Consider the following 24,087-nt stretch of genomic DNA (forward strand, 5'->3'; position numbering starts at 1 on the left):
GGACATCATAAAATGACTATGAATGTGGATGGTACCTTGAATACCCTTTGTAATAAAGTTGAATAAAGTTGCGGACGTCGAACCTTGATAAACCTCTCAGAACACGAGAATTTCACTGACACTATGTTTTGCGAGCTACCACGATTAAAAGTACCATGCAAATAGTCTTCCCAGAATATCGTATTTGCATGGTTTGAAGGAATCGAGACTCAGTATACAGCGCCGTTTTATTGACGGTGGCTATACTTAAGGATTCAGGACCCTCCCAGCTGACGGCAACGTTTACGACAAATACACGCTCGCCCTGTTGAGCGACAAGGTCAAGAATCTTAGAGTTCCGTCCTGACATCTTATTCGCGGCTCTGTCTCGCGTATCCATCCTTTCTTTTCAGCTGCTTTTCGAAGATACGTAACAAGCTGTTCATGTCTCTTAATTCGGTGCCAGTGGGAGGCGGGGCATTTTTGAAGAACGTGACTAAGGCTTTCGTTACGTTCGCATCCCTTTCGGCATCTACACGCATGTGGTGGGTTTAAAGGGATGCCTCTAGTTGGAAGTAGATTTCCTCGCAGCTGTATTGCCTTGATGTAATCTCTCCCCGACCAGTAGGGCGGTGGATTGCTTATCCAGGCAGAGCTCTCGGGGTGTGAAGAATCCTGACGAAATCCGTTTTTACTATAGCCATCCTCAACTTTCTGGCTTAACTCGCATGCGATAGACACTAAACTGCCTGACGTTGTTTGTGTCCATTTTAGGACTTTCTTCCAAAGACGTGACGTGAGAGGAAAAATATTAATATATGCATTATAAGATTTCAAATATATATATATATATATATATATATATATATATATATATATATATATATCTCGGTTTCAAAACGTCTTGCGTCGTTGTCCGATGCCGAATTTCCACGAATTTCTATCTCCATTGTTCTTCGGTCAAGTCTCGGGAGCTCATTGCCTTTGTTATTCCCTCCTTCCATGTTCTTTTTGGTCTTCCTCGTTTCTTACGATTTGGTGGTATCCATTTCATGGCGATTTTTGGTAGTCTTGTTTCTGGCATTCTTTGAACATGGCCATACCATATAAGTTGTTTCCTTTCTATGTCTGTTGCCAGTGATCCATCTACCCCCATCCGATTTCTTATTTCATCGTTTCTAATTCTGTCTGCTCTAGATATTCGAAGTGATCGTCTAAATACATCCATTTCTGTTGCTTCGAGTTTTCTTTTATTGCTTTCTGTTAGTCTCCATGTCTCTGTACCATAGGTTAAGCTGGTTTTTATGAGAGATTCATATATATTGTATTTTCGTCTTTTACCAATTTCTGAGCTCCAAAGAACTCCGTTAAGGCATCCAATTGTTCTACGGGCCTTGGTTATTCGTTTTCTAATTTCCCTATTGTCTGTGCCTGTGGTGTCGAAATCAATTCCTAGGTAGGTATATTCAGTGCAGAATGCAATTTCGGTTGTGTCCATCTGAATGTTGGATAGTTCTGCGCCTATTGGGAGATATTTTGTTTTTTGTGTATTGAGTTCTAAACCCCACTTCTTGTATTCTTCCTGTAGGTTTCTGGCCATATATGTCAGGTCTTCTTTATCGTTGGCTATAAGGACTTGATCGTCTGCAAACTGTAGGGTATATAGGCAAGTTTCTCCCAGGTCAATGCCCATTCCTCTGCACTTTCTTTTCCACTGATACAGTGCTTTCGCCACGTAGATTTTAAACAATGTGGGGGATATGCAACACCCCTGCCGGAGTCCCTTGTTTACAGGAAATTTTTTTGAAAGTCTATTTCCAATTTTTATTCCCGACGTTGATCCTTCATACAGCTGTTTAAGGGCGTTAATTACTGTGTGGTTAATGTTTGTTTCCTGCAAAACTTTCCATAGCTTTTTAGCGGGTACAGTATCATAGGCCTTCTGAAGGTCTATAAACATAAGGTGGGTTTCTTGATTGGTACTTGATCTTTTTTCTATTATTTGTTTCAAAACAAACACATTATCGGTGCAGCTCCTTCCCGCTCTAAAGCCAGATTGTTCCTCTTCTTCTTGTTCCTTATATTCTTGTTCGATAATGTCTCGAAGTATCCTTCCATATAGGCGACTTAAGGTACTGGTTACTGATATACCTCGATAGTTTGAGCAGTCCAGTTTACTTCCCTTCTTATGTATAGATGATATGAAGGATACTTTCCACTCATGCGGGACTGGTGCACCGTTTAGATATTGGTTTATACACCAAGTTAATCGTTCAAACAGTTTGTTAGTACCGCATTTGATTAGTTCTGCTGAAATTCCCTCCGGACCTGCAGCTCGACCATTTTTTAGTAGTTGTATCGTTTTTATGACAGTCCTCTCATCGATGTTTATCGTTTCTCCCTGTATGTGTATTTCAGTTGGAGACATTTCTCTATATTCCTCTCTGTTTTCTGTTAATAGATTTTCGTAATGTCGGATCCAGTTCTCTGTTGTTATTAATTGTATGTTTGTTTCTCTTTTTTCATTTGATTTAACTTTTGTCAGGAATTTCCACGTCTCTGAGCATTTTCTACCTCCCATATATGTGTCTATCTCTTTGCATTTTTTGTCCCACATTTCTCGTTTAGCTGTGTTTACTAGTTGTCGTGTTCTTTTTTTAATATCTTTGTATTCTTCTCTATCCAACTCCTGTTTTGCATTTAGCCATTTGTGGTATGCTTTTTTCTTCCGAAGTACTAGTTCTTCAATTTCTTGATTCCACCAAAGTTTTTTACTAGCGGAATTAGTTTTTAGTCCAATGGCCTCCTCTGCTGCTTCTGTGATGCTACTCGTTATGTTTTCGTAAATTTGTTCTACTGACTGGTCTTCTATATTATGTAGCAACTTTTCGTCTAATCTGTGCTGGTATAGGTTTCTTGTGCTTTCGTTGATAAGGCTGTTTAAGTTATATCGTTTGTTCGTTATCACTTCTGTTTGTTGAGGTTCCTCATTAACGTTATTGTCCTTGTTAGATTTAAAAGGAAATACCATTTTTGTCCTAACTATATAGTGGTCGGAACCACAAGTCGGTCCTCTAAGTACTCTTACATCATTCATTTTTAAGGTAGTGCTTTGTTTGACTATTACATAGTCAATGATCGATTTTAGATTCCTTGTATGTTGTACCCATGTGTATTTGTGAATATCCTTGTGTTTATAGAAGCCGTTCATTATTCTCAGAGTATGACTCTGACATACTTGGATCAGCCTTTCTCCATTGTCATTCAGGTTTATTTCACCGTAGGGACCGATCACCTCACTGTTTATTCTTTGACCCACCCGGCTATTCAGATCTCCCAGTATTATCAGTTCTCGTGACTTTCCTATGTTGTTTCCTAAGATTTTAAATTCCCCTATTAATAAAATTGAGGATGTTTGTGTTATTTGTTAAAAGAATTTAATGTACTTTATATCAATATACTCATAAATTATTATTACTTACAATTGCCTTGTAAATTAAATTTTCTGTTTTTGCCAATAATTGTTTTTGAACTTTAAACATAGTACTAGAAATATTTCACTTACTTTATAAATCATCCACTTACCGTATCAACATAACAATATATAAAGATTACATATATATTGTACCTGAATGATTTTTATTTGACCTTCATAGTTGATCATTTCCTTAATTAATGAAATAATTTGAAACTGGCCTACAGGAGCAAACGCCACCAGAAAGGACTCGAACTGGGTTAATAAGACTGCCCACGGAAACGGCGGAGTGGGAAAGAGGAAGTTACCGTAAATTACAGGAAGCTGGCGGAGGCATTTTCGACCGATTCACTTAATACTAAAACAAAATCATTTCTGATGTTCGTTGTCAGGATTTGAATACTTTTCGGAGAAAAATACAACGCAACACGTTAATTAACCTTATCCCTCTTCTTATCCTTAATTCATTACGCATTTGAGGACCGTTTTGGCTTCAAACATTGCTCCAACCGAAGTAGACTCAACCATGTTGAAGAAGAATAAATTCCAATCATACTTGTAAGTGAGCGGTGATCGATTCACAGTTTTTATTTAATATAAATATATTTTTCCACTGTGCATTATTGAGGAGTCTAAAAAACCCTTTTTATTTGAATGGGCTATAAATCCAAGACTAATGACAAAATTAAAAAAAAAATTAAATTTAAAAAATGAATATTATCTATTTTTGAACCGCGTATCATTTAAAACGTTCAGCCCCGGGTGGCATCGATATGATGCCTCACTAAATAGTACTCTTGGGACAGTGAGGCATCACTCTAATGCCACACTACAGTTTTGTATTCGGGACACCGCGGCATCAACTGTGCCCTCACAGCTATATAAATTATATTGTAAGTTGGACAGGGTGCACCAAGGAACAAAATAATATTTCTTGATCGGATGTGAGACGGTTTTTACGAAAGATATGGAAATTATAAAACTTTATGAAAAAAATACAAGATTTTATTCAGAATGTGCACCTTAAGAGCACCTTATTATTTTAAAACAGCATTATGTGTTGAGAAAAAACAAGAAATACAATAATGTTTTTTGCATTGGTTGCACAAAAATTTAGAACGAGAACACTTTGTTTTTAGCTTCCTTCCGCCCCAATTCATTCTTCTTTCTGACGTAGCAAACCGACAGTAGTTCTATAGCGACTTCTGTTTTGAAATCTGTTATAGTCAATTTAGTTTGTGTAACCTGTGTATATGTTACGAGCAATGTCCGAAATTGGACAATCCTAGCATTGTACAGAAAATCTTGCCCACTTCTAGCATTGCACCCCTTTACTGTACAATCTCCGAAATATATATAATCCTCGGACTTTGTATAAAAGAATTGCTGTACAATGTTCGAATTTCAATAAGTAGCCATGTGTCAAAGTTTAAGATAATATATCAGATATCGATTCATATCGATTTTTACAATTATTCCCCATTTGTTATTAACGACAAACAAACATCAATTGAGGTTATAAATCCATAATTAACCAGCGTTTTTGACTTTTGGATTCGTAGAATTAAATTATTTTATATTATCATACATCTCTCTTGAAAATCTAAGATGTTTTACAAACATCTTCCCTATATTATAGTGATGTATCTATCTCTTGAAGCTTTGAAATGTTTCACGCACAATATCCCTATTGTAGAACAATTTCTTCTTCGATTCGATTTTTCAATTTTTGATTTGGTGTGTCGCTTGTCAATAATAATCGATTCGAACCGATGAGCGTGTCGAAAATTATTTTGATTATTTCGGACATTGTACAGTTTGGGGGTACATTGCTAGAAGTGGACAATAATTTGTGTACAATGTTAGGATTGTCCAATTTCGGGCTTTGCTCTTAACATATATACAATATGAGCATTCACCAAGGCACTATCAAACAATAATTCTGTGACTAATTTCTACTATTTAATCCCTCGTCTCAAGTAATGTGAATACGCTTTTTTTGATCTGAGAGATCAATAAAGGATTTTGAATCATTGTAATCAACAATCATTTTGTGCTTTTCAATTTCTTTGCCTTTGTGTAGACGTTTCAACATTTCATCGCCATGCTTTGTACTAATCATCATGACATCTCTTTTGTCACGCCATTTTAATATTACAACTCCGGAATTACTTTGTAACGCAATTTTTTCATTTTTTTTTTAGTTTTTTCTTGACAACCTCGGGATAATTCATTTTTCTGTTTGACCGAACAGTGCCTACAAGGTGAGTTGTACGTGAGCAGTGTATGGGCAAGAGTGACGCTCGTATAATAATTATCTGTGAAGAGAGTACGACCACTATCTAACAACCCTTCCATAAGTGATAGAACAACAGATAACATTTTGACCACCCTGACTATCTTTTCCACGGTAAATTTTGAGGTCATAAGTGTAGCCGTTTTCTAAGCAAAGCTTATATAATTTGATACCAAATTTGTGTTTTTTATTTTTGATATATTGCTTGAATTTCAAGCGACCACGATAAGGTACCATCCTCTCGTCAATACAGACATTTTCTCCTGGAGTAACAATTTGCTGAAATAAGTTTTTGAACCAACGGAGATATTTTGTGAAACCGATCAAAATCCGGTAAGTTTGGTTGTGGCGCTGTTTCATTATTGTTGAAGTGAATATCGTTATGTCACAAATGACATAACGAATACTATAACATTTAGAAATTTGTCTGAACCAAGTATATCAACATTGCAAACAAGGTTGAATCATGAGGATTTTAAGGTGGTTTATTAAAATCTCGACAATATTGACTCTGCTTATACTGTTTTTGTAAACATTATATTGTATCATATTGGTATATGTTGTCCTATGGTTGTAAAAAAATTAAGTCAAAATAATACTAACAACTGGATTTCTAACGAAATCTTAAAGATGGGAGTTGATTTAAAAAACCTTTTCTGGTTGACAAAAAATTCGACAGACCCTGATGTAAAATTAAAATATAAAGAAGACAAAAAGAAGTATACTGATAAAATTCAAGAAGCAAAAAAGCATTATTTCCAGAATACTTTTCACAACAAAAATAACCATCAAAAGCAAAAATTTATTTGGAAAACAGTTAATATCAAAACTGGAAAAAAAGGACAGTATAAAAACATAGAAAAAATTGAATCCTTAGGAAGTTTCATAAACGATAAAAAAGAGATAGCAAATGCTTTCGGTGTATTCTTTTCATCATTTTCAAAAAATGCATTAAATGCCAAATATGGAAATTCACAATTTAAAAACTATACGACCTTAAATGTTGACCAAACATTCTTCTTCTATCCTATTGACTATAACGATGTTGCCGAAGCTATTTCATCCTTAAAAAATGTAAATTCAGTGGGTATTGATTGCATTTCCACAAAGCTAGTTAAACATATGAGCGTGTACATTATTCAACCGTTAACTGATTTAATAAATAAATCTGTAGAGATGGGTATTTTTCCCACTGATTTGAAAATTGGTATCGTTTCCCCAATATTTAAAAAAGGAAACAAAACTATGTTAGAAAATTATAGACCAATTACCGTACCAACTGTCTTGTGTAAGGTTATTGAAAAATGCATTCATAAAAGGATGTTGTCATTTCTTAGTAAATATAACATAATAAGTTCATATCAAAATGGGTTTCTTCCAATTAATCAACCGAGAGTGCATCAACAACATTTTTTAAATTCATTTATAGTTCATTAGATCAAAAGAAATTTGTTGGAGCCCTCTTTTTTGATTTAACTAAAGCTTTTGACTCTATAAATTTAAATGTAGCAATTTGTAAACTAAACGGACTTGGATTTCGAGGTAATTTTTTAAAATGGTTACAATCCTATCTAGAATATCGACAGATGTATGTCAAAGTCGGTCATTATCAATCAGATTTGTATGACGTTGATCTTGGCGTTCCACAAGGATCAATACTGGGTCCTTTGTTATATCAATGATATGCCTAAATATATGAGTACGGAAAATATTTTTTTGTATGCTGATGACACGACTTTGGTGGCATCTGCAGAAAATGCAGAGGAATTGAGGTTAAAACTCAATACCTTAGCCCATGAGTTTACGTCTTGTTGCGAAAAAAACTCCTTAATAGTAAATTCGAGTAAAACAGTATGTATGCAATTTTATATAAAAACTCCAATAAAGGAAAATTTCTCTGTCAAAGTCGACAATGATTTTATCACTTTATCTGACACTACAAAGTTTTTAGGACTACATCTAAACAGTAATATGAGCTGGGAGGTACATATTAACCATGTATGTTCAAAAATTAATTCTGGATACTATGCTCTTTTGCAACTCAAATACTTATTTACAACGGAACAGATACTTAATGTTTATTACGCTATCATCTATTCACATTTGTCATATAATATTGTTCTATGGGGCAGTGCAACAAATGTCTCGAAAGTTTTTATAGCCCAAAAGCGCATAATTCGCTTGATTTTTAATTTACCATATAGACATACGTGTAGAGAGCATTTTAGAAAATATCAAATACTCACTGTTCCCTCAATTTTTATATACAGAAGTATTCTGTATACAAACGCTAATATTAATAGATTGAAATCAAATTCAGATGTACACAATTATCGTACCAGAAAAAAAGATTTCTTTAGGACTCCTAAACATTACACTTCTATGTTTGAAAAAAACCCTGATTATAGCGGCGTAAGGTTTTTTAATCAGCTCCCATCCAAATTAAAAAGTGAAGCAGATGATGATAGGTCATTTAAGAATAAATTGAAGACTTATCTCATCGAGTCATGTTTTTATAGTGTCTCGGAATTTATGTCTTAGATATGTTGTATGTTGTTTCTATATTTATGTGTATGTTTATATTGTATAGGTAGTCTTTAACGTTTCTTTTTACTTTGACATGTCCTATATTATGTAAATAATCTGCAAGGATGAATAAAGTTTTATTATTATTATTATTTATTAATATTTGAAAGTATTTGCTCAAAACGATTTCTAGACATATTGTGTCTTATATTGGTAACAAATAAGTAATTTCTGCTCCAATAGTCGCGTAATCGTGGTGCTTTTAGCAATCCCATCCATATAGTTACCCCAAAGAATATTTCCATTTCTTTTCTTGTAGTTGGTATTCAACGTTTACATTTAGATTTGGCTACAACAGGTCGAACATTTATCTGTTGATCTGCGTATAAATTCATTTGATCAACTATATAATCGATCAAGTCATCAGTCACAAATAGTTTGTATAAGAAATAAGGAGTTTTGTAAAATTGTTGTAATATTTCAGTCTTATCCCAGCATTCTGAATAGTCTGCGGAAAATTTTTCAACTTGGAAGTGTCAACTTTGCTCCATAATAAATCTGAACTTTCCCTTTATCTTCTTCTGCGACAACAACAAGTGCAGAAATTACAGTTTCTATTGTCTGTTGTATCAGGTCATCCTAAACAGAAATTAGGTATGACTTTCCAGAATGAACATAAAAGTTTTGTAAAACTTACCTCATTTTCAACGACCCGTAACGCTATTTTTGGTATACCGCTAGGCTCTGGCACTGCAAGATTGCGTTCATCCGGCACTTCACTGATGCCATGTAATTTTCTCAGTTTCCTAGGAATTTCTTCGGAAGAATCCGAGGTTTTTGTGCCACTGGGTATATCTGATGATCCAGAATTTGCATAAGGGTCGTCCACTCCTACGTCTTCATCTGACATAAGCTCTTCGTATAAACTTACAAGTCTTTTCTGTTCTTTTTCGTAGGAATCCATCGAAATAATTCGTGTAATCTAATATTTTATAGTACACTCATAGAATAACCGTACGCAAAGAGAACCGAATAAAGAATGACTCAGAATATAACGTCAAATACTTCCATCGCTTTATACAAGAATGAACAAGTTTGAGGCATCACGTAAATGCCACGCTGTCCAGACAAACAAATTTATAGTTGTCATACAGCGAGGCATCAATGTAATGCCTCAAAAATGTTGTGCAATAACTCGATTGTCAAATTTTTTTTTTTTGAAAATGAATCAGAAATGCGGAAAAGCATCCACGACTCCCGTCTTATTTACAAAAAATATAATGCTGACCAATGGACAAGAAAAAAAAATATAACACCGGGGCTGAACGTGTTAAATACCTTTAGATGCACAAAATATAAATTAAGCACATTCATAAAACGCCTGACAAGCTGGCATATTTCATTTCAGGGAAGAGTTAAAATGACACCTTATTTTTTATACGGAAAACAAACAAGAATGGAATTTTTCGGATGCTTGAATTAAACTGTTTTCGAAGTAAAACTTTCCAAATTGTCCCAGAACACGCTGCGTGAAATTTCTTAAGAAAGTTATGCGAAATTTCTCCATTCTGTAAGTTATTTCCGAGACATGAACGTCAGGAAATTTAATGTAAGTAAACTTTCTGATAAAAATATGGTATTTGAAATGCAACTAGATTTTTTATGCTAAAAACTTTAAGTTCAAATTCGGATCAAATGCAACGGGAACTTTATGTTGATCATAAAGTTATATGCACCTAAATTGAAAATTTAATCTTGTACTTTGGAAAGTGTAGATTTGAATAAACCAGAGGTTTCCAACTATTTGATATGATTTTATAAGTTGATGAAATATTCCTCATGCTTATCTTTAAGGAATGTTTAGGAATAAGTCATAAATTGACAATATCAATTTAAATTCATCCACTGAATACTGATATAAATATAAAAGAGATAACTCATATTATAGATCAAATTCCATCGCCTAAGATTAGAATAGGGGATCTAAATGGACACAATCCACTTTGGGTATCTAATAGATATAACAAAATAGGACACATAATAGAAACTGTCATTAATAACACCAAGATTACCCTACTTAACGATGGATCTCCAACAAGATTTAATTCTTTTACTGTAAACACTAGTTGTATTGACTTATCTCTTGTAGACCCTTCTTTAGTACAAAACATAACTTGGGAAACTAGTACACAATTGCATGGAAACGATCATTTTCCCATAGTGATGCATTTCGAAAACAAACAAAAAATTCAACCACACACTAGATGGAATACAGAAATAGAGGATTGGTCACCGTTTACACAATTTGTGGAGAATCAATTGAATTCTTTTTCAAATCCATCCCCGCATGTCGATATAAACGACTTAGTAAATAAATTTTCCTCCGTCATACTTTCCGCAGCAGATCATATCATCGGAAAAAAGAAAATAGTAAGAACAATCACTGTCCGGGTTCTATAAAGAAGACTCACAGAGCATACAATAAATACAAAAAAATACAAGAAAATCTTCTAGAATATAAGAAGTTAAGGGCTATTAGTAGAAAAGTGGTAAAAGAAGCAAAAAAAGAATCGTGGAAAAATTTTTTATCAACAATAAACAGTTCTACCCCAGCAGCAATAGTGTGGAAACAAATTAACAAAATTTCGGGAAGCCACACAAAATCATCACAAAGATTTTTAGAATATAATAACAAAATTCATACATCTAAGTCTGGAATAGGCAATGTATTAGCTTCATCCTACGACTCATATTCAAGCAATGAAAACTTTTCTCAAGAGTTTTTACAATATAAAACCAAAGAAGAATTACAAGAATTTAATTATGATAAAAGCGATAACCTACCAATAAATGCACCAATACTAGAAGAGTTAACTGAATCTATAAATCTATTAAAAACTCTGGTCCTGGCCCAGATGATATTCCTAGTATTTTCCTTAAAAATTTGCCTAAAAATGGAACTGCTAATTTACTAAAGATATTTAACAAAATATGACTTAAAGGAGACCAAAGAAAGTAGACCACTTGTACTCTATTACGCAAGTTATTGAGAAAAAAACAGCCGTCAATAAAGAAGTTTACCTGGTGTACGTAGACTTACAAAAAGCATATGATTGTGTATCTCTCAGTAAACTATGGTCAACCCTACAGCAAACCAACATTAAGCATGGTCTTATCAAAGCAGTCCAAAGTCTGTATAATGGAACGAATGCAAAAATTAAAACTGGATCAAGGATATCTGAGGGATTTAAGGTCACGAAAGGACTAAAGCAGTGTTGCTGTATTTCGCCTAACCTTTTCAAAATTTATCTGGAACAAGCACTTAAGCTGTGGAAAAGAAAATGTAATGGCAAAGGAATCCCTCTCAATGACGAGACTACACTGTACACCTTATGTTTCGCTGATGACCAAATACTGATTGCTCAGGATCATGACGACTTGAGTTACATGACTCGGAAGCTAATAGAAGAATATAACAAATGGGGTCTCGAAGTCAACATTAGGAAAACTGAAACCGTGTGTATTGGAGGGACAAAGCAGTCCATTATATTAGACGATGGGGTAGAAATTAGACACTGTGATGAATACAAGTACCTGGGTATGAAGATAACTCAAGATGGAACACTCGATGCTGCTATAAAAGACAGAAACATACAGGGTAGAAAAGCCATATCCATGATGAACGGCATTCTGTGGGACCAAACAATATCTAAAGCGAACAAACAACTCATATACAACACCATACTTAAAAGTGTAATCACATATGGCAGTGAAGTTTGGCCAATGAAACAAAGAACAGAGAAACTGTTACTAGCAACAGAAATGGACTTCTGGAGAAGAGCAGCAGGCAAATCAAGAAGAGATCGGATACCAAATGAGAGAATACGAGAAATGATGGCAGTCAAGCATACAATAGTTGATGAGATAAAAACAAAACAGTTAATATGGTACGGCCATGTACAGAGAATGCCAGATGACAGGATTCCGAAACAGATTTTAACGTGGACACTACAAGAAGAAAAAGACGAAGGCCGAGAAGAAGCTGGATAGAGGGAATTGAAAAAGAACTAGAGGAAAGAGAAATCCCTCCAGGCCTGTGGTTAAATAGAGAAGAATGGCGGTTAGGAGTCGGAAGGCGTCGGAGAACGCTGTAAACCGATAGTAGTAGTATGACTTAAAGGAGTGTTTCCACATACTTGGAATAATGTTTACACAATACCTATCCTTAAACCTGGTAAACCACGTTCAGACCCAAACTCCTACCGTCCAGTATCGTTTGGATGAACAATGAGCAAAGTGCTCGAAAAATTAATTAACCAACGCCTTATTTGGATACTCGAGCAAAGATCTGTTCTATCTAACAAACAAAGTGGATTTCGTAAAGATAGATCAACTCTAGACAACTTAGTTGACCTCGAGTTTGAAATACATGAAGCGCTAGCAAATAATCAAAGCTGCATAGCGGTATTTTTTGATATAACCAGAGCATTTGATACAGTTTGGCGCCATGGAATAATTAAAACTTTACAGAAATTAGATATACAGGGAAATATGCTAAACTTCATCACTAACTTTTTAAAAAACCGAAGCTTCCAAGTACAAGTAGACGATTTCATTTCTAAAACAAGAATACAGGAAAATGGTACCTCTCAAGGATCATCGATTAGTGGTACTCTTTTTCTTATTGCTATTACAGTATTATGGAAAATGATACTACACCAGTAAAGAGTAGGCTATAGGCAGATGATCTGATAATTTAAACACTTACTGCGGTAAGTGTTTCAACAGTTTAAGTGTCCAACATTGCTTAATCGAATGCCCTGCATATTCAAATGAGAGGAAAAAGTGTAACCTACCGATAACGCTACGCGAATGTCTAGAAGAAAAATTCGTCAGTTTTAAGTTTTCTAAAATCAATAGGAATATACAACCTAATATAAACATCAGAGCGTGTACAAATAAATGTGTAATAGTCAATGTTTCTATTAACCAATGGTATGTATGTAAAAATCTAATTACTATTTAACTGGGAATAAGCCACAATTAAAGGTTAAAATACGTTTATTGACGTTTCAATTTCCACTTCGGAAATCGTTCTCAAAATACAAACAAAAAAAGGTTTGTATTTTGAGAACGATTTCCGAAGTGGAAATTGAAACGTCAATAAACGTATTTTAACCTTTAATTGTGGCTTATTCCCAGTTAAATAGTAATTAATTAAAAATGCCACAAGAAAATAGCTTCAGAACAATATGTAAAAATCTATGTATGTCAAAATCAGTATACATTCTTCTTCTTCTTCTTTTGGCATCATAACCCTGGATGGGTCTTTGCCTGTCTGGCTACATCCTTCCATTCAGATCTCTCTTGTGCCCTTCCTCTCCATTGTCTTATGTTCATTGTTTTCAGGTCGTCTTCCACGTCATCCAACCATCTCGTTCTGGGCCTTCCTTTTTTTCGCCTTTCTATGGGCTTCCATTGTAACATTTTCTTTGTTGTTTTTGCATCGTTTTGTCTCTGCACATGTCCCAGCCATGACAGTCTTTGACTTTTCACAAATCTTACAATGTCATAACCTTCATTTAACTCATTAACTTCGTCGTTTCTCCTGATTCTCCATGTGCCATCTTCCTCTTGTATCGGGCCATATACTTTCCTCAGTATTTTTCTCTCGAATGTCCTGAGTTGGGCTTCATCTTTTTTCGTCATTACCCAAGTTTTACATCCATAGGTTACTACGGGTCTAATCAGTGTTCTGTAGATAGTCATTTTGGTTCTTTTGTCTAATAATTTCGATGTCATCAATCTTTTATTAGCATAGTATGTACGATTCCCGCTGGAAATACGTGCATTAATTTCGCTACTTACGGAGTTCTTCTGATTGATTTCTGTGCCGAGATATGTAAAGACATCCACTCGTTCGATAGTATAGTTGTCTATTGTGATATTATTTTCATTGTCAGTTATTCTTTTGACTGTCGTATACTTCGTTTTTGCTTCGTTTATTTTGAGACCTTTTTTTCTTGCTTCAGGATCAATTTGTTTGAACACTTCCGTCGAATCAGTATACATTAAGTATCCAAAAATGTAAATAAAAAATTCTAATACCGAGCGGCGCTAATAACCACATAGGTTGGTGCGCCTTAATTGTAAATAATAAAAAAATTTAAGTTCATCTACTTTAAAATGTATATTTATACATGTCAATACGAACGTCAATGTCAATTGTCAATACGAATGAGTCAGATAAAATTAAATTCTTGGAAGATTTATTTCTACACGTAAAGGTACACGTTTATGTTGTTCTTTTTACTAATAATTCATATCCAGTGGGTTTAGACTTCACTGAAACTCATAGAAAACAAGATAATAGGAAAATATCTCATAATAATGTAGCGTGAAGCTGATATTAAAAGTGTACGCAATAAAAAATCTCACATTTTAGCGACAAATTGAATGTTTGTCGGAAGAATTGCTTTTGAAGAGTAGAAAAATAATTTCTACCACGATATTGCTCAAAGGAACGAATTTTTATTTTGATATACGGTTTTCCGTTCGAGGATTATTTGATATTTTATTGAAACAGTTGTAAATTGAAAGATAAGTTTTTTATAATGTTGAAAGGGGGATTAGATTAAAGTTTAGATAAAAATAGATTAGTTCGAATGTACTTGTACTAATTTGGTTTTGACATTTCATGGTTACTTGATTGTGTATGTTTTTAGACAAGGTTAGAAAGGATAGGCATAAAAAATACAGATTGAAGCAGTTTTGGTAAAATTGACACAATATCTACACCACAATCTAAGATTGTCTTATTTGAAATCGAAGTTGCCAATTTTACCGAATGTAGTTGAAACAATTATTTAATGGAAAATAAAAATGTTTTAGTAACACAACATGTCTGAGTACGCTAATACACTCTACAGAGCTTCTCAAAGTGGGTGACGCGGCACCCTGTGGTGCCTCAAGCATTTGCCGAGGGTGACTGGTTTAGCCGATAAGGCCGAAGAAACCTTCAAACGTCGTGCTTCATCTCTTTAGGTAGGGTCATGCATGATGGAAAGATTTTGTAAAAATGAAAACGAAAACGCCACTGAAGGATCATTTATTGTTGGTTTGCACATTGCAAAAGCTGGAAAACCCTATACCATTGCCGAGGAACTGATTAAACCTTGCGTGAAGGGTGTCGTACAGTGCATGATAGGTCCAGATATGACCAAGCAGATTGATAATGTGCAGATGTCAAAAAACACTATAAGCAAGAGAATTCACACTATTTCAGACTTTGTAGAGAGAGAGCTTATAAATATAATAAAAACTTGTGAATTCTTCAGTTTACAGCTTGATAAAAGTACTGACGTTGCTGGACTTGCTGATCTGCTTGTGTTTTTGAGGTTTCCATTCCAGATGAAAATAAAAGAAGAAGATTATATGTAAAGAGCTTAAAAGTTATGCCACTGGTGAAGACATTTTCAAGGCTATCCACAAGTATATAAGAAAAAATGATATAGAATGGTGTAAATGTGAGGATATTTGCAGTGATGGAGCGGCTGCAATGGTTGGTAAATGCCGTAAAATTTGCAAGACATTTTGGATGGTTCTGTGAAAATAATTAACCATGTGAAGAGCCGTCCGCTTCAAGCACGCCTTTTAAAGCTCACCGCTGAAGATATGGGTATGGATCACTTCAATCTTTTGCTCCACAGAGAGGTCCGATGGCTAGCGAGGAAAACAATTTTATGGAGACTATTTGAACTTAAAGATCCACTGGTTATCACATTTACAGAAGAGTCTTTCATCCAAGAATTAAAAGATGTCAATTGGCTGCTAAAATTGGGATACCTTTCAGACATCTTCAAAATAATAAATAAAACCACCACTTCGCTTTAAGGTAAAGGAGGAGCACAATTAGATAAAATCAAAGCCTTGCGTAGAAAAGTTAAATTTTTCAAAGCATGTGTTGAAAAGAGGAACCTCACAAATTTCTCTCGATTACAGGAATTTGTTATAACAAATCAAATCAATCCTCAAACGAACTTCTTTGAAATTGTTTTGGAAAAAATTATTGTAAACTATTGTCCTGACATTGCCTCAGATGACTTATATATCTGGATGATGGACCCGTTTTCGTGCTACCCAAAAAATAAACCTGTCGGAATGGCAAATGAAGTTTTTCAAAATCTACTTGAGATCAGCGAAGATAGCAGTTTAAAACTCAAATACCGTGAAGGAAGCCAAAAAGAGTTCTGAATGCAGGTATATTCAGAAAATAATGTTGGCAAGGTTGCAGTGAAAAAACTTGTGTGTTTCACATCGACGTATCTCTGTAAGTCTTCTTTCACCGCATATGCTTAAATTAAAAACAAATACAGAAGCAAACTTTGAGCATCAAGGGATTTGAGGGTCAAATTTACAAAGATTCCCATAATTATAATTGATATATGAAAACATCATCGAAACAGTTTCATTCATCACATTAAGTAAGGATATTTAAATATCAAATGTACTGTATTTTATTGATCTAAAATAAAGTTTATATTGAAATCAAATGAGCCTCAGAATTGTATTTTTTTCATTTTTTTTCGTTTCCTAAATCGCTTCAAAGGTTGGTGTGTTCGAAATATTTTTAGCCCTACAAGGGTGCCGCGACTAATAAAGTTTGAGAACCACTGCTCTAATACAATATAATATACAGTGGCATAACTAGGGGGAGGGGGCAGTCCACCACATATATACATACATATATATACATATATATATATATATATATATATATATATATATATATATATATATATATATATATATATATATATATATATACCAAGTTGAACAAACTTGTGCGTTATAAAACCGATTTTATTCCTTTCCAACGGCCGTTTGTCAATTACAACACCGCACTCCATACCGTTAAATTCTGTAAGAGTCGGCTCTCCCCACCCACGAGTCTTGTAATTAGCAATAAAACGTGATTTACATTTATTTCGGCAAAGAAAGTACACTCTTAAGCTCCCACGAATTAGATATGTCAGAACGTATCGTTCCACCTGAGCCGTGAATTAGGACAAAAATGTTGAAGGCCAAAGGGATTACCGCCGAAGGGTTGCAAATGAGTATTCTGTCGAAGCGGAAAATTTAAGCTCGGCAAATTACCGGGTGTATTTAATGTGTACGACTCGAACTGATTGTTTCAGTGGATCTAAATATGCTAGTATTATGGTTTAGACAGAAGATTAAAATGAATGAATTTAATTCGTTGATTTCTGAATGCTAATAAAGTATTTTATCAAGTAAACTGTCATAAACATCTAAAAATACAGTAGATTGTTAATATATATATATATATATATATATATATATATATATATATATATATATATATATATATCTGTGGTGCACTCAGGGGTGGTTTTGGGGGGTTGACCCCCCCCCCCCCACCACCACACAAGGCATATAAAGTAAAATATATATAGTAGAATAGTAAGAATAGTAGGAAAAGAATCCAAAACGCTAATTTAATAATTAATTTACCACTTTAAATATGTAGAACACAATAATTATTGTAAAAATACAAAATAATTAATGATATTTTTCATTATATTTAGATATAGATACCTAATATTAGGCTCATGACAAAAGTAGACAGAACGAGTCTGTCTGTACAGGACTGTATCTGCGGCGGCCTTGTGGGCAAGATGCTGATCCCGAGACTAAAGCCGCGTTTACACGATGACAATTGGCGAGACAATTGTCAGAAGACAACTGACTGGCATGAAATTATTGTCTTCGTCTAAACACTTCAGGCCAATTGCCTTGCCAACTGCCCTCACAATTGGCCCAAAATAATTCAGTTGTCTCCGGGAGTAGACTGAGGACAATGAGCTGCGCCCAGTGAGCCCCCCACCACTCGAAATCTTAATTGTCGCGACAATTGGCGCCGTGTGAACGGTGTAGGCCAGTAGTGCTGTCTTGTTTTTTGCCAGTTCGCTCACCGGACACAACAGATGACGAGCAGTCGGCCATGTTTTAGCTGTCTACTGCCATGACAATAGTTGGCCCCGTATAAACATCTTCTCGTTCAACTGGACTGGCCTCCGACAATCCGCAACCACGTGATGACAATTGTCTCGCCAATCTCGCCAAGATAAATGCCTATACTGCGAATATTCCGACATTGTTACTCACACAATGCTGGGGTGTAATAGATGTGCAGTGGAGAGAAACAGAATGTATAAAGAAATGGGTATGAACCCTATGACTGTAAGAGAGATGATCGTTAAGATGATGGGAAGTACGGAGGGATGGAATAGTGTTCACAATTACATCCGAGCAGTAATTAAAAAGAAAGAATAAGAAGAGAAACACCAGCCAAACCAACGACAGAGATAAGATCTATGTACTATTTTAATGAGAATACGCCACAATTAAGGGTTAAAATAATTTTATTGACTTTTGAATCTCCACTTCGGAATTCGTTCTCAAAATATACAAACAATAATTTCAAACGTCAATAAACTTATTTTAACCTTCAATTGTGGCTTATTCCCATTAAAATCGTAATTACTTTAACATGCCACAAGAAAATAGCTTCAGAACAATAGATAAGATCTAGATAAGAGAAGGGAGTGTTCCAAAAATGTCATCAGCCTTACAGCGGTCACCTCACTTTCGGAGTACGGTACGTGTTACAGTCAATTGCGCACAAGTAAGAGAGGGTGGTTTTAGTTGGTAGGCAGGATAATAGATACCTGAATCTTTGGCACTGCTATCTTTAGTACTTTAAATTAAACTAAAAGCCAAATATTTTAGGGACTCAAAATGGAGGTAGCATAAAAAAATTTCGAAACCCCCCCCCCCCCCCACAGGCAAATTCTGCCACTAATAATTAATTTTAATATTATTTTTAAGGTAGAATTAATACAATAACCCTAAGTTGTTGAAGCAAAATAAAACAAAATTTAAATAAATTATTTTGTTGCAGATTTGATGTGCCCGCCGTTTTGGGACTCGATCATATGTTGGCCCTACACACCAGCTGGAGAAAAAGCTGTTATACCTTGCCCACCATATTTCGCTGGATTCAGAGAGGTAAGTACAGGGGTATTGGGTAGACACTTTTCTACGATCCTAGTAGAGAATAGCGACCCTGTCCACGCCAGCCATGCTTTCCACTTAACTCAGTGGCGCACCCAGGGGGGGTTTTGGGGGTTAACCCCCCCCCCCCCCCCCAGGACCCTATTCCGACACTGTTACTCACACATTTTAACTACTCAAAATGGAGGTAACATCATAAAAAAAAATTCGGTGGCCAACCAAAACTCCCCCCCAGAGGCAAATTCTAGGTGCGCTACTGACTTAACTCCTTACTGAGAGAAAACATGTCCCATTCCTTTCATATTCCAAAATCTAGTTACCTTTTTTCTATCCCTCCTTGATGAAGGGCAGCAGCGATCATCAGTACCAGATCAAGGCACAGAGTAAATGATCTTGGATCGGCTTGAAACTGGACTACCACTTAAATGGTTGTGGTACTGCGATGGGGAAGGCAAAGCGAAACTACCATTATTATTCCCTAGTTAATTCATAATGGCACTCTGACATATGATAAGAAAAGGTATACTAATCGTGGTCCTCGACACCAAGATCCAGCAGGAGAAGACCACCACACAAGGCTTCTTAGGCCGTTATCCAGCGAAATTCCTATGGCAATAGAAAAGAAATAAGAATAAAAATAGGTATGAGAATAGAGGAGAAGTAAAAATGGAAACTGCTAAATCTCTTCACAGATATAAATGTGAAAGAATTAGAAATCTTTACTGGAATCAGACAACAAATCTCAGAGTTGAAGGTGAACACACTGACTATGTGAAAATCATGCGTAGAGTGAGGCAAGGCTGTATTTTGTCTCCTCTAATCTTCAATCTGTACTCCAAAAGAATATTTATCGAAGCTTTGCAAACTGAAAAAGGTATTCTACTAAATGGTTACCAGCTAAACAACATCAGATATGCAGATGACACCATAGTATTTACGGACAACTCAGAAGACCTACAAGTTCTTATGAACACAATCACATATTACAGTCAACAATATGGACTCAATATAAACGTTAAGAAGACAAAGCTTATGATAATTAGCAAGAAAATAATAACAGAAGGTCAACTCTACGTCAACCAATCCCCTGTAGAAAGTTTGACGCACTACAACTACCTCGGCACCATAATAAATGAAGAATGGACCAACAACCAGAAGATTAGAGCACGCATTGGAAAAGCTAGATCCACCTTCAATCGGATGGGGGCCTTCTTCAAGAATCACAACCTCTCTCTTGATACAAAAGTAAGAATGCTGCGATGCTACGTCTTCTCTGTCCTTTTTTATGGTGTTGAATCGTGGACCTTGAACGAAGATATGTGCAGAAAACTGGAAGCATTTGAGATGTGGCTATATCGGAGAATGCTTAAGATCCCGTGGACTGACCGAGTCACAAATGAGGAGGTCCTCAGAAGAATGAATAAGAACCGAGAGGTACTGACCACCATTAAATCTCGAAAGTTACAGTTCTTCGGACATATTATGCCAAATGAATCCAGATATGCTCTCCTTCAACCCATCCTGCAAGGAAAAATATTTGGAAAACGAGGTCCAATTGTCCTAGCTAGTTTATACATATATATCTTCTACACCTGTCCAAACAATTAAAAGGTATGATAAAAGTTAGCGAGCAAAATTTGAAATCTCTTGTCCCTCTCTCACAAAACACTACAATTCTCACATGGGTTGAGTAGATCTGATGGACAAGCTGGTAAACCATTACAGAATTACCCAAAAATCTCGTCGCTAGTATCTCTCCATTTGCACAAATGCTAGATATTTGTACAAATAACGCATAAAAATATTTTACAACACACGTCCAAAGATTATACCCTCAAATATTTTAGACAGTGCATAGCAGAGGCTCTAACAGCAAAGAGCAGAAAATATAAGAGAGTATTTACCGAGGGAAATGAAGAAATTAAAAAGTGCTTTCTGGCGAGACCATCAAAGAATATACGATTTGATAAAGTTGATCATTTTCTTATTTATGATACCAAAGGCAGGTGTAGGTATTGCAAATCAGGAGAGACACACTGATCATGTTCAAAGTGTTCTCTTAGATTGTGTTTAGTAAAGGATAGAAATTGTTTTAATTCTTTTCGTAATAGCACATAAGTAAGTTTTACAACAGTTTTGGTTGTTTTTGACTAGAATGAAAAATTAATATCTTACTTTATTACTTTTTGCTTCTATTTTTTATTAAAAAACTAGTTTTAGTCCTTATTTTCTGCTTTTATTGTGAGGTTTCACCTACAATCTTAGACTATGTTTCTTATAAGATACACAATAAACTTTTACAACAAATTTGGATATTTGACTATGTATCTTGTGCCATATCTCCCTTATTTATAAAAAGAATAATATAAAAATGGTCAAAATGCCTTACAATATACCATATCACACTACCTAAACAACAATTGGCACAATATTATAATTGGATTGCATATAAAGATTAAATAGAAGTGGACTTAAAGGTGGGCCTTATGATGTTTTAGTTGGTCCTATCAAGTTATCTTGATCATCTTTATTGAAGATTGTTCTATTGTTTATGAATTGAAAAGTTCGATTTATGTATAATCGAAAATTGTTCACATGATCATACACAGATTTTATGTCAAGGAAAATTCCTAACACTTGATTTTTCTTTAAAAAAGCTGCTTGAATATAGGATGTAAGCAAGGTTATCGTATATAGTATATTATGTAGTTCCTGAAAACAGTTTGGAAAGATTTTTCTATTCTCTTCTATCGGTTTAATCTTTTTTTATTTGTTCTAGAATTCTCCCTGTGCATGATGAAAGTGCTATAGGTCTATAACTATCTGGTAAGATCTTTTTGAAACTTTGAATCCATTTTCCAACTTCCAGATACTCCATTCATTCACCTGAAATGTGCTTTCCCGATTTTCTGCAAAACATTCAGCTTTTTGTTCATATCTTCTTTTCTTATTGATTATATACAGTATGGCTAGCATGTTGGTTTTCCAGTAATTTATCTCTAAGTTGTAATAAATGTATAACTTATAGTGTCACCCATGTAAGAGGATAAAATCAAAAGTTTATGTGATTAAGTAAAAAGTACAGCTACTATATACTAAATGTTTTATTAAAAATAAATATGTACACATATTTAAACCTAAATTAACACCTATTTGTCTACAGTCTACTAATCGTCGTCTTCCATTTGTTCATCTTCGTTCTGTTCTTCACATTCATCCTCATCTTCGTCTTCAACTTTGAATTGTTCAAAACCTTTGCCCCTAGTCCATTTGGCTTTCAATATGAGTTTAAAAGTAGCTATCCTATGATCCAACAATTCTAGAATTTTTGCTTGCTCAGGTGTCAAGATACTACCTGTCTTACAGACTTCAAAATCTTTGATCAACGTAACAATACCTAAAATATAAATATGATTAATATCCCTACTCAACAAACATCAGAATCTTAGACTATGTAGTGAAATTATACTTCATAATGTCATTCAAGCTTTCTAATTATAGTCTGGGGAACATTACGAAGACAAAATTATAATAACAGAGTTCTATTTTCAATCAATTTTAAACAAATATGTTGATTTTACCTTTGTCTAGTTTTGTAGGCATTCCAAGCTGCCTCAAATAAGGTTCAATCGCATGTGAGAACTGTTTCAAAGGACCTGCATCCAATTTAATAGTAGTTTTCGCTTTAAATCCTGACCTAGCATATTCACCTACAGAATAACTCTCAAACCATTCCTTCACTTCTTTTTTGGTACAGTCTGTGAATAGTAGTCCACATTGGCCTTTCAAGACTTGTGTTAACTGAAATATGATAAATGTTAGTAAAAATGGTGTTGAAAACTTTTTAGAACTGTTTAAATATTTGAATGAAGCAGAGCAAAATTTGAGAGACATGTGAACATCAAAGAAGAGGATAATATTTATATAGTTTAATAATAAATAGATCAATATGTCGTTTATTAACAAATGCAAAAAAAGATTATTACAATAGTCAGTAAAAGAGTAGAAACATTCAAAATGTAGTTATACATAAGAATTAAACGAATAACATATAAGTATAAATTATTGAAGTGCTTTCAAGAAATGATCACACTGAATTTCATTCAGACAGTATTATAAAGATTCTACCTTATGTAAATCATCTTCAACCTCTTCTTCTGGTGTCCTACCCAAGCCTATTGAAATAACTTTATTTTTGCCAAAGAAAAACTTGCTGGGTTTCCATTCCTGTCTCACAGCCTTCATTGTTTCGTTCCTCATGTTTTTATAGGTAAATACATAAATACTTTTAAATTTTCCAACTGATTCCCTGACATCTTCCACAATTTTTTGTTTCAAAGCTAGACCTTTCTTATCGGTCTTGGTTAAGGAAACTGGAAAAGAAAATATGGATTATTAGATACATTTTTCTGCTGTATTGTAGATATTTTCTACTTACTCTTTTTATCTCTTTTTGATTTCGGCATGTTGCAAAAGTTTATAACACCACAAGCTTTTTAGGTTAATAAACACGTGTTGTTATGTCAATTTATGTTGCTGTCAAAACGTCAATTTAATCTCTAATAGTAGTTCAAATGTACTGATCAAAATACTTTTTATTTGTGACTTTTTTGAACAAATAGTACGTTTCACTTGATTTTTATATTTATCAAAACCGCTATGTTAAGTAATTTTATTGGTGTATTCGTGTTTAAATTCTGAACAACCTCTGTGC

The 24,087-nt window shown here is 34.6% G+C and overlaps 2 protein-coding genes across 4 annotated transcripts in view; one reads left to right on the forward strand and one right to left on the reverse strand.

The window, feature by feature from the left end:
* LOC140449445 (vasoactive intestinal polypeptide receptor 2-like) overlaps positions 1 to 24,087 on the forward strand; it is a 482,093-nt gene that overhangs the window by 426,216 nt on the left and 31,790 nt on the right. For all 3 annotated transcript variants that reach the window (XM_072542619.1, XM_072542618.1, XM_072542620.1), the window contains one exon: positions 19,261 to 19,367. In XM_072542619.1, the coding sequence (XP_072398720.1) occupies positions 19,261 to 19,367 (107 nt within the window). The remainder of the gene's footprint in view (positions 1 to 19,260; positions 19,368 to 24,087) is intronic.
* RpLP0-like (ribosomal protein LP0-like) lies at positions 22,460 to 24,081 on the reverse strand. The gene is made up of 4 exons (XM_072542622.1): positions 23,812 to 24,081; positions 23,502 to 23,746; positions 22,955 to 23,174; positions 22,460 to 22,770 (listed from the first exon to the last, which is right to left on the reverse strand). Exons 1-4 carry the CDS (start codon positions 23,837 to 23,839, stop codon positions 22,541 to 22,543), a joined length of 723 nt encoding a protein of 240 aa, XP_072398723.1. The 5' UTR covers positions 23,840 to 24,081; the 3' UTR covers positions 22,460 to 22,540.

This window comes from Diabrotica undecimpunctata, chromosome 9 (assembly GCF_040954645.1).
Source record: "Diabrotica undecimpunctata isolate CICGRU chromosome 9, icDiaUnde3, whole genome shotgun sequence".
Lineage (NCBI taxonomy): Eukaryota > Metazoa > Arthropoda > Insecta > Coleoptera > Chrysomelidae > Diabrotica > Diabrotica undecimpunctata.